At 42.2% G+C, this 12,084-nt stretch overlaps 1 protein-coding gene across 1 annotated transcript in view; it reads left to right on the top strand.

Moving 5' to 3' along the window:
* The window catches only part of egln2 (egl-9 family hypoxia-inducible factor 2), a gene marked incomplete at its 5' end in the record, with an annotated part of 34,953 nt that extends 24,631 nt beyond the window's left edge, over positions 1 to 10,322 (top strand). The window contains one exon of the mRNA XM_037677800.1: positions 10,031 to 10,322. Coding sequence (XP_037533728.1) covers positions 10,031 to 10,322 — 292 coding nt within the window. The remainder of the gene's footprint in view (positions 1 to 10,030) is intronic.
* Between the last annotated feature and the right edge of the window lie 1,762 nt (positions 10,323 to 12,084).

Genomic DNA, 12,084 nt, shown 5'->3' with positions numbered 1-12,084 from the left:
CGTATAAAGCGAAGAATATCAAGAAAATGACATGACAGCTAAATATGTTAAATCAGATGGCCGTCAGATTTTTCTAACAGTTTTAATGTTCGGTTAACTGGACACCTCATGTTACACCCGTTTGGCTAGCTTTAGCCTCTCACAAAAATTGTATTTTTTTAATTTATACCATGATATCCAAACGCATATACTTACATTAAGCAAACCATGTATATTAGTCTACACACTTGCCAAAAGGGAAAATTAATGCAGTCATAAAAAAATATATATGTAGAAACTTGCTTTGTCACGATGTAGCTCCAGACTTCATGAAACTGCTGTTCCCGCTCTTGAACAAACACGTCACAGATACGTTGGAATACTGGGAGAAACTCTGTCAGGTGTTGATTTTAAAGTCAACACCTGACAGAGTTGCTTAAATTTAACTCCTTAGAATAACACCAACTCTTTTGGGAAACTAACACTCATATAGTTGATCTAGACCAAAGAAGTGTTGAGTTAACACTGTATTTTAACAGACAACACCAACACTGGAAATCTAACACTTTTGACTTTGCTGTGAAGTGGAGAGAGCACATTTTTGCTGAATTGGGCTGAGAAAAGTTGAAATGAGTGCAAAAGATGTGGAATTGACTAAAAAAGCTAGAACTAGCATAAAATGGCTAAATAGTAGTTGAAATAACAGAAACTACCAGAAATAAGCTGAAAGGAGCACAACAAGCTGAAATAAGCAGAAAGAAATTAGAAGAAGCGCAACAATGTTGTAGTTAGCAGAAATAATCTAAAAGGAGCACAAAGTAGCTGAAAAATGAACAAAAGAAAGAAACGCTGAAATTAATTAAAAGTACCTGAAAAATGTTTAAATTTGCACAAGGAAGCTGAAACATCCAACATCCCCGGAAAAGTGTTGAAGGAATGTGCTGATCAGCTCTCTGAGGTGCTGGCAGACAACTTTAACACCTCACTTACCCTGGAGACAGTTCCCACCTGCCTGAAGACTGCCACCATCATCCCAGTCCCAAAAAGCTCCACAGTGACTGGTCTGAATGACTATCGGCCAGTGGCCCTCACCCCGATAGTCGCTAAATGCTTTGAAAAACTGGTCATGACTGGCATCAAAACAACCATCAACATCAACGAGAACCCTCACCAGTACGCATACCGTGAGAACCGATCAACAGAGGATGCAATCTCCTCTGTGGTCCACACTGCGCTCAACCACCTGGAGCAGAAAAACTCTTACGTCCGTATGCTCTTTGTGGACTTCACATCCGCCTTCAACACCATGATCCCACAAACCCTGATGGACAAACTATCCACACTAGGACTAAGCCCCTCCATTTGCAACTGGGTCCTAGACTTTTTAACAAACAGACCACAGTTAGTGAGGATCCACAACGTCTCCTCCTCCACCATAACCCTCAGCACTGGCTCTCCTCAGGGATGTGTGTTGAGCCCCCTCCTGTTTACTCTGCTCACGTATGATTGTGCAGCTACCCATCCAGGCTGTCACATTGTAAAGTTTGCAGATGATACAGCGGTGGTGGGATGCATCACAAACAATGATGAGTCCAGCTAGAGGCAAGAGGTGGAACACCTGGAGAGCTGGTGCAGAGAGAATAACCTTCACATCAATGTGAAGAAGACAAAGGAGATGATCGTGGACTTCAGAAGGAACAAAAACATCTACACCCCCCTGAACATAAGAGGATCTGCAGTGGAAGTGGTCTCCAGCTACAAGTACTTGGGTGTACACATGAATGACATCCTCAGCTGGAGCAACAACACCACCAGCCTGATCAAGAAAGCTCATCAGAGACTCTACTTCCTCAGACGGCTGAGACGAGCTGGTCTGGGAAGCTCAGTCCTCACCTCCTTCTACAGGTGTGCAGTGGAGAGCATCCTGTGCTCCAGCATCAACGTGTGGCATGGAGGCTGCACAGCTGCAGGAAGAAAAGCTTTGCAGAGAGTGGTGAAGGCTGCACAGAAGTCTGTCGGAGTCAGCCTCCCCACCATCACAGACATCTACACTTCTAGATGCAGGAAGAGGGCCACCTGCATCATGAAGGACCTCACTCACCCAGCACACACACTTTTTGCCCCACTCCCCTCAGGAAGGAGGTTGAGGAGCATTAAGTGTAGAACCACTAGACTGAGGAACAGCTTCTACCCTGAGGCTGTTAGACTCATGAATCTCTAACTAGAATAATCACTGTGAAAAACCATATCATGTTGCTGCTGATCTGTTTCATGTTGCTGCTGATCTGTTTCAATGTTGATGTGTTCATGCGTGCTCATCTGCTCACAGACTCATGTTCATGTTTGTGCGGATGTTCAATGTTTTTATGTTATGAGTGCTTAGTGTATATTAAGTTGATGTTTTTCTTAGTTCATATCTTAGATGTTATTACTGTTTTTCTTATACATTTTATTGTTGGATGTAACTGGGACCCTGTGTACATAATTTCGCTCCACCACATGTACCACATGAGGTACGAATGACAATAAAGTGACTCTGACTCTGACTCTGACTGAAAGAAGCTGAGCCAGAACAAAATGTGAAAGGAGCAGCAAAAGTTGTAAACAGATCTAAAGATTAGAAGGATGTAAAATGAGCTCAATTCATTTTCTATGAGAATAAAAAATGTCAGAACAAGCTAAATATTTCAAAAAGCTAAAGTTGCACCAATACCAAACGTCATGGCAGGATTGTCCTGAAAGAGCTGAACGTTTTGCTAAAATGATTTGTTGAAATAGCTTGAAAACTGCAGAGAATGGTGCCGAAAAACTTACGGAAGAAAAATGGATCCCAATAGTGTGAACGCTTCATAAACAATCACAATAAACAAACCTCAAACCAGGAAAGTAAACAGGGATCATGACAGATGGAGCAGAAATGGCTCTCTGCTTGTGAACGGTTGCAGACCTTTAAAAGGTCCAGCAGCTCCTGAAAAACATTTTGTGTGGTAAGAAAGTGCAAGATTTTAGGTTCATGAGTTTTTGGGCCTCACTTCAGCCGGGCCATTTTCACCTTGAGGTTGTTTTTGTCCTGATGGGAGCGAGGAGAGCGATGGGTCCAGGTTTTCACAAAGGGCAACAGTCTGCTGAAGACGATGCAGGATCAGAACATTGTGCAATCCATTCCTGGAGGAGCTTCTGGTCTCTTGATTGCAACATCACATAAAGACAAAAAACAACCTGCTAGTTGTGATCCCTTCAAAGTAAAACTAACAGAACAAGTCTTTTTCCTCGAGTTTTGGGAATTAAACCTTTAATGAAAGAAAAAGGCCCAGTTTCTTTGTAGTGCTGGTTTCAGTCTGGCAGCTCTAAACTGTGCCCTCTGGCTCACGTCAATGTGTGTAAAATGAAAATAAGAAGTGAAACGATTGTTTTCATCAAACATCCTGCAGTGAGTGAACACAGCTCTTCAGAACAACTGAAAACATTCAGCTCATACAGCTCAAGGCCCAAAGAGGCTTAAAGGAATATGATGTGAAGAAAAGCAGCGATATGTCGTAAATAACAACGGAACAACCCATTTTGACTTCAGTGGCGGGCGATAATCAACAGCACAGCTGCTGCAGGGGCACAGGTCAGCAGCTCTGACTCTGTCACCTTTTGAAACTGCGTCGTCCAACCGGCGCTGCTGAAAGTGGCGAGTCATGGACCCAAACGGACGGCAGAGGCTGTTCAGCAAGTAGAACACACACTGGACAACAAACGCCTCGGTCCATTGCAGTCCCTTTGTTTGGTGTGCTCTGGTTCCTGTAAACCGAGGAGAGACTCGAACAGACGTAGACTTTAAAAGGGAAATGAACTTTGACCCCGGCCCTGTGAGAACTTTCACAAAATCTATATCAGTTCCAGGTATCTTCCAGTCTGAGCTGGCTCCAAAAGTGAGTCAGTCGATGACTCTGAAAGTTTCATTAAACACCTGTCCAGTGGATCATGAAAAGTTTTGCTAACAGACAAATCAGAGGGTAAACAAAGGTACAGACACCTCTGTACACACCTGTTTGTAGTCACATCCCACCCTCTGCTGGTTTGGTTCTTACTGACTACAGATTATTTTTTTTGCTCCTGTAATACATCTTTTAACCACCAGAGGTCAGTGTTCAATGTAAAATGTTATTTCAGGAAACAACTGTCATTTAACCACTTTTCAAAGTATGTCCTTTAATTCAAGTTTTCTTTTTTTTTTATTACATATAATAGAGACTGTGTTGAGACACACACAGCCCAAACCTCCAGTTCCACTTTACAACATCAAACCCTAAAAATCGACTGATTTACCTTATGGGACTTGATTTTCAACCCTAACGTGAGTGACAAATTCTCATTTCATGGCCTTTTAGGCAGAATGGAGTCCCTCCAACATGACAACCCCCTGAATGCAGCATGTGAATTAGAGGTATGTGGAAGAACAGACTGCACTTGACCTCGAGTAACTACCTCATAAATCACAGGTTTTGCATGAAGACACGTCACCATTTAAGTGTTTTAGAGTTTCTTTTAACATCAGAGTCAATATGATGCAATTCCTCTAAGCTGTTACTCCTCCTATAAATAGTTTTGTTGCCTCAGTCAGTCAGCTGGGTGTGCTAAAGACTGATTGTTGGTTTAGTGTGCTTCCTTCATGCTGACCTCCTCTCCGACGGGTTTGGCGTAACAATGACTGCATAAAGATCCAGGAACCAATGTGGTAAAGGTTTGCCTATAACAAGAAACAAAAATAACTACTCACATTTTTCAAGACACATTAAAAAGCACTGAACTGCTCTAAAATCTGATTATTTGTGTTAGTTTAAAGTGCGGTTTTGCGTAAATGCTATGAATAAACAATATCTTACTTGCTGTAGATAGCTCTTTGAATGGATTGCTGCCGTCTATAAACAACTCCAATCTAAAGAAAGTTCATAGCGGTTCACATGAATGCAATGTTGTAAACATTTATTGTTGAAATTTATTTCAGAGAGCAGTTGGTTCAAATGAAAAAAATGTTGACTAAAAACAACTGTAGTGACATAAAATACAAATTCAATGTTAAAAGGGTTACTAAAACATTTATTAAACTAATTTTAGTGTAATAAGGACAAGTGTTAAAAGAAGAGTTTCTCTAAAAATGGTTTAGAACCATTTTCTGGTTAGCAATAAGATTTTCCTGTTAAGAGTTGTTTATCTGTGATCTACTAGCCGGGCTGTTCTGAGAAACGATCAGTCATGTCTGCCATGTCTGGAGGGAGCACTCAACACTGCTCCATTCCTGCTACAGCTGCCTGAATGGAAGCATTGTGCCAGTGTGTCTTTTACTCACGTGATCACCTTTCAGACCACAACATTTACATGTTGGGTAATTTAAAATTACACAATTAATCTGGCAGAAATATTACATTCCTGCTGGAAGTGTCCCAGGCTGCACTGAAAGTTTAATTTGTATTTGTAAATAACCACAGGATATAAATATGTATAATGTGTGAAATTCACAGCAAAGGCTTAAAAATATATTTTGACTGGAATTGTTTTAGGCAGAAATCCAGAGCCCCAGAAATCTTGCTCAGATTAGCAGTTAGCTTATTAGTCTGGTCAGAATCAGTCTCAGTTTCTCAAAAATAGGGTTGTTTGAAGAGCTATCTACAGCAGGTAAGATGTTAACTGTTCACAACCTTTCCACAATCGCCCTCCTTTAACAGAGCAGCACTTTCACTTTAAGATGAACTAGAAAAACCTTTGCCCAATACTTTTTATATTGAATTCCACCCTTATTGGGGCCGAGATGGTGTAGAGGCAGGGCAGCCGGCTTGGGACCCGAGAGTCCCAGGTTCGATCCCCAGTCACTGCACATCACGTGGCGTCTCTGGGCAGCACGTCTAATTCCCAAAATGTCCCCCGGGCGCTTTCAATAGCTGCCCACTGCACCACCTGGTGGTGGATGGGTTAAATGCAGAGACTAATTTCGCCATTGTATGGAAACATACAGTGCTGACATTGTGATGACATTATTATTATTATTATTATTATTGATCCTAAAGCCTTGCAATCATCCAGCTGGTGTAGCTTTACTCGGACCAGTGGTTCTCCAACGTTTCCAACCCGGCTCATCTGAGTGTGACGAGGCTGAGTTGAGGATCAGCATCTCCAGATCTGAGGCCATGGTCCTCAGTCAGAAGGGAGTAGACTGCCCTCTCCAGGTTTGGCGTGAGGTTCTGCCTCAACGGGAGGAGTTCAAGCTTCTCGAGGTTTTGTTCTTGAACAAGGGAAGAATGGAGCATGAGACTGACAGACGGGTCAGTGAAGCTTCGGCAGTATTGTGGACTCTGTGCCGGTCAGTTGTGGTGAAGAGGGAGCTGAGCTGTAAGGCAAAGCTCTCTGTTTACCGGTCGGTCTACGTTCCTATCCCTCACCTGTAACCACAAACTCTGGGTAGTGACCGAAAGAACAAGATTGTGGATACAAGTGGTCAAAATGGGTTTTCTCTGCAGGATAGCTGGACTGTACCTCAGATATAGGGTGAGAAGTTCAGTTATCCAGGAGACACTTTCAGTAAAGCTGGTGAAGATTCTCAGTCATCCAGGATATGATAAATTCAAAAAATGTTCAATACAAAAACAATTGAAGTCCAGTTGTTTTTGTATTGAACGTTTTTTGAAATTGAGTAAAGCTGCTGCTCTTCCACATCGAGTGGAACCAGTAGAGGTGGTTTGGGCATCTGGTAAGGATACCCCCTGGGTGCCACCACAGGGAGATGTTCGGGGCATGTTCCACTGAGGAGGAGACGTCGAGGAAGACAAAGGACACTCTGCAGAGACAGGAACAAGCAGAAGATAATAGTTGGATTAATCCTCAGGACCCCACACCTGGTGTTTCATGACCTCAAGTGAGATACCAACTCCAACTTTAGGAACCTTCCATCCATTCATTATCTTCCTCTTATTCCTGAGTCGGATCTCGGGGGCAGCAGCTTGAGCAGGGAGGCCCAAACATCTCTTTCCACACCTCTTCCAGCTCTTCTGGGGGGATCCCAAGGCGTTCCCAGGCCAACTGAGAGATGTAGTCTCTCCAGCATGTCCTGGGTCTTCTCCAGGATCTCCTCCCATTCGGACATGCCCAAAGCACCTCCCTAGGGAGGTGCCCAGGAAGCATCCTTACCAGATGCCTGAACCACCTCAACTGGCTCCTCTCGATGTGGATGTGCAGCGGTTCTACTCCGAGTCTCTTCTGGATAACTGAACTTCTCTTCATATCCCTAAGGGAGAGTCCAGCTACCCTGTGGAGGAAACTCATTTCAACCACTTGTATCCATGATCTCATTCTTTTGGTCACTACCCAGAGCTCGTGACCATAGGTGAGGGTAGGAACGTAGACCGACCAGTAAACAGAGAGCTTCGCCTTACAGCGCAACGCTCTCTTCACCACAACGGACCAGTACAGAGTCCGCAATACTGCAGATGCTGCACCAATCCGTCTGTCAATCTCACGCTCCATTCTTCCCTCACTCATGAACAAAACCCCGAGATACTTGAACTCCTCCACTTGAAGCAGAACCTCAAGAACTTTAGGAACCTGACTTAGACAATAAGAGTTCTGTGGGGAAAAAAAAATAAATTAACGGTGACCTCACGTGTCACCAAATAAAACGTTGCTCCAATACGTGGCGTCTCTGGGCAGCACACCTCATCCCCAAAATGTCCCCTGGGCGCTTTCAATAGCTGCCCACTGCACCACCTGGTGGTGGATGGGTTAAATGCAGAGACTAATTTCGCCATTGTATGGAAACATACAGTGCTGACATTGTGATGACATTATTATTATTATTATTATTATTATTATTATTATAAGTAATCGTTCATGTTGATCAACAAAACAAAGGCACAACGTTCAGACGTTTGATTTCTGTTTAAATCCAGCTTGAGACGAGCACATTACATCATCTTCAGTCAACACGCAGGTAAGGATCTCTGCTCCAGTTCCAGAGTTGTGCCTGAAAGTAAAGTTTTATTACAACCTTGTGAATCATAAAAGCTGACACAGTTCCTGGCAGAGTCTCCAACACTTTGAATGAAATGTCTAGTTGTAGAGCTCTCGTGATGACTGAAGGGACTGACCGCAGCTCTGTTCAACGTATCGGCACAGTCTCAAACAAGACGAAGGTCAAACATCCTCCTCTCCACCGTGCAGAGCAGACAGAGTGATCTGCTCTGAATAGTTCCAGCCTGTTTTTACTGTTAGGTGGAGAAGGTGAGCAGGTGTAGTCAGGGAGAGGTTCTGGATGACGCATCAGAGCAAATATAACTGATCAGATATTACCTTAAAACATCTTTGAGCTGCACAAATAAATGACAAGTAAACAAACTTCTGTGTGGGGAAGAAAATGTACCACTTAAACAAATACACCCATCATTAAAAAATAAAGCCCGAGACATAATTATCTTTAATGAGAAGTGGACGAGTTTGGATAAACAACTTTTAATGGAACTGCCACAGCTAATCAACCATAGCCTGCACAGAAATGGCTGTAGATCTGTAGATTTTACTGATGTTGAGCTAAAATTTGGCGTGATCATCCAACAATGTTCAGTCAGGTCATCTGGATGTTTTTTTTGTTTGTTATTGAGACATGTCGTTCCTTATCCAAAGGACTTCATCAGTCCGAGGAGCCCCAACAAACTCACTCCCACAAGCATCACACTCACTCTGGAGCTTGTGGGACTGAGTTTGTTGGGGCTCCTGAGACTGATGAAGTCCTTTGGATACAGGATGAAACGTCTCAACAAAATAATAAAAAAAAACATCCAGATGACCTGACTGAACTTTGTTGGGTTTAATTTCTGTAGTCTTAAAACAGCTCTGATCTGAAAAGTTTCATAGGAATCCTGTTTGATAAGCCTGTAAGTTGCTGTCTATTCTGTGCTGCACTGATAATAACGTGAAATTCTTTATTTTGCGACATTGGCATTATTATTAGCACCTATTATGAAGATGGCTCTCAGCTACTACCACACCAAACTTAGCTCAAAATCTGTAAACTTAACTAGTTCTAGCCATTTTTGCATAGGTTAATGTCACTAAGCTGTGGCGGCCATTTTAAAATGTGGTTGAGTTACAGGCAGTGATGAATTCTTTAGATTTTATAAAGATACATTCAGTGGTTCAAAGGATGTTTTGCTAACAGTCATAAAGGATTGATGCCAACAGTTGTTTCCAACGTTTCACGTAAAAATACTAATAAATGTGTAATCACAGTCTATGTTGAGGATGATGCTCAGCTACTACCACACTAAATTCCAGCTCATCTTTAAATAAGGCTGGAAATCAGTTTGATAAGGTGTTCAAATGTGGCGGCCATTTGGGATTGGATTGACTCCAAATGATAATCGATATCCATCCATTGATGACTTTATGATAGTGACACGAGCAAATCAATCATCGCTGCTCTGAAACGATTCACATCCAGGATTCAGAGATGAAACCTTTTTCTCAGCGGGAGCCTCTGGGTCAGTTTATCTGTCATTTTAACACAAATGTCTCCTTTCGTTTCATTATTTTGGGAAAGAAATCAAAGAGGAACAAGGAAAAAAACACGTCACATGGCTCCCTCTCTTTCCTCCATCTCAACAAACCATCACTGTAATTCCATCTTCCTGCAGGAAGTTGAACTATTGCCCACTCGAAAACAAATCAAACATTCAAAGTATGATGAAATGATTCAAAACTGAGGCATGTGCAGAAAACACCAGATCATAACTGAAAATCTAAATAAACCAAATGCATAGTTTTTACTTTATCATATACAGTTTTGAATCTGTGTGCTGAGGTCAAATCTGCGGTTGCCATGGTGACTGGATGATCGTTAGCATCGTGCATTATCTTTCATGGCCGAATCAATACGGTCTCGTATTAAACGCAGCGCACAGGAAACAGGAGCTGCAGTATTTTGTCAGCGCAGTTTTATTTTTCTGACTTTGTCACCGAGTGAGACACGTTCAGCATCTGATGTGTCGTTTTTGAACTGTCTGACGGTTTGCGTGTGCAGAAAGGTGCGTGTAAACAAGGACAATGACTTCAAGATGGCTGACTTTATGGGTGTTGTGTCTCTTTGTCCCAGGGAACCGAGCAGCGCCGTGGTTCTCACGGGACGGGATGAGTCTGAGCACCCATCCCAGGGTCGTCTCAGACACAGAGGGAGGTTTGGACTGTCTGACCCCTCTCGGTCTGACCTCCGCCGGGCCCCACCAGCCTTACCCACTCCTGCCCATTCGCCCACCCTCGCGACAACATTCTTCCAGGTCTGGCTTTTCAAAGAAGCACGAACATCTAAACACTAAAGCTACCTGGATGGTCCATAGTAAATCAAAGTGGGTGTAGTCTCAAATGGTTTAATCTGGGCGTACAAAAGCAGATTATCAGTAGGAAACTGGGGCAGAGGGGGAGGATGACGAAACACAAAAGGCCACCTGTACCAACAAGAACCTGCAGGGAGTATCATCATGTCACATATTTAGACCCAACAGAGGAGCTTTGATCAGGAGGCAGTGGGAACAGAAACACCTAATCTACCAGGGCTCTGCTCGATTCAATCTGCTGCAGCCAACAGCTCAGGCCAGCCGGGATTATCGGCTGCAGTAAGGAGATTATCGGCTGCCATGTGAGCTCACACACAGAGCGAGGGAAGGACAGGAAGTGAAACGTCTGACAGAGGAATACGAGTGAATCTGGAGATTGAGCACTCTGGGATTAAGAGATTATTCATATGATTAGGTAACGGTGGGAAAGGAAAAAAAGAAAGCTACCTGAGATTTCAGTTTAATATGTGGAAAATGATCCAGAGTTTTTGCAGCGCATTAGTTCCTTAAAGTCCTTCAATATTTCAAACTACTGAAATCACAGAGTTCATGGACTGCTCTCAATATCGAAGGACTGAGACTGATCTGAGGGATTAGGAAGGAAAAGAGGGAACATAACTCAAATATTAAAAGAGAAGAAGAAAAAGGAGGAGCTGAAGGTTTTAAATGCTAATTTTTCTTTAACTTTTCTGAACCCGCCTCAGTCCAGAAACATTTAAGGGAACGGGTGTTATGGCAACACAGGCTGCTGTTCCTGCGACTAAAGGTCTCCCAGGAGACGACGGAGGTTTCATCATTTCTATGGCTGCAGGAACAGCTCAGCTTCAGCCACCTCCTCCTCCTCTTGTTAGAAACATGCAGCTGTTCGTTTCAGGTTATATATATATATATATATATATATATATATATATATATATATATATTAAATTTTAAATAATGTTTATTTTTATTTTGTAGAGGTGTCTGTTTTTAAAGATCTTAAAAACTTCCAGGGTGATGAAGACACCTTCGAAGATGCTCTACCTCTTGTCTCTGTGTGTTGACATGTCTGTTTGCAAAATATCTCCTGAACCAATAGACACGTTTAGTTGAAACTTACTGAAATTAACTATTGCATATATGTTAATGACTGATAAACTTTTGGTGCCAACCTGATTTTAGATGGTTGTCACAGACAACTGATCTTAAAAAACACAAAAATGGCTACAGCACAGTCAATTTTATACGTGTTAACCTAAAATGTAGCATGGTAGTAGCTGAGATTGATTCTCAACAAATTTCTTAAGCACTAAAAGATTCTGAAAGATATTTGTTTAAAATGTTGCCATTAATTATTTTGAGTCAACTCTGTCTGTCTGTTAGCAAAATTTCTTCTAAATCGCTGGACGTATTTTCATGAAACTTTCAGGAAATAATCAATGGATGAACATCTACTGTGGATCAACACTTGGAGCCCGCTCAATTCAATATGGCTGCTGCAGCCAACTAAAAACACACAAATAGCTATAACTGAGTTTGTCTTATGAAATTTTATTTGGTAGTTGCTGAGAGTTATTTGCAGCACATAATTTGAGCAGATCTCATGAGACTGCACACATTATTTTCAAGGTTTGACCAAAAAGTTTACATTTCTCACCAGAAGTCTGATGTAAACAGTAACATGTGGATAATTTGCACATTACACACAAAGTATTCTCATAGATATGACACAGTCTGTTCACACACAGCTCCAGAACATGAGCAG

The sequence above is a fragment of the Nematolebias whitei genome, chromosome 6 (assembly GCF_014905685.2).
Source record: "Nematolebias whitei isolate Nwh7 chromosome 6, NemWhi1, whole genome shotgun sequence".
In the NCBI taxonomy this organism is placed as follows: domain Eukaryota; kingdom Metazoa; phylum Chordata; class Actinopteri; order Cyprinodontiformes; family Rivulidae; genus Nematolebias; species Nematolebias whitei.
Note: the sequence above shows the minus strand (reverse complement) of the source record. Positions and strands in the feature narration are given on the sequence as shown.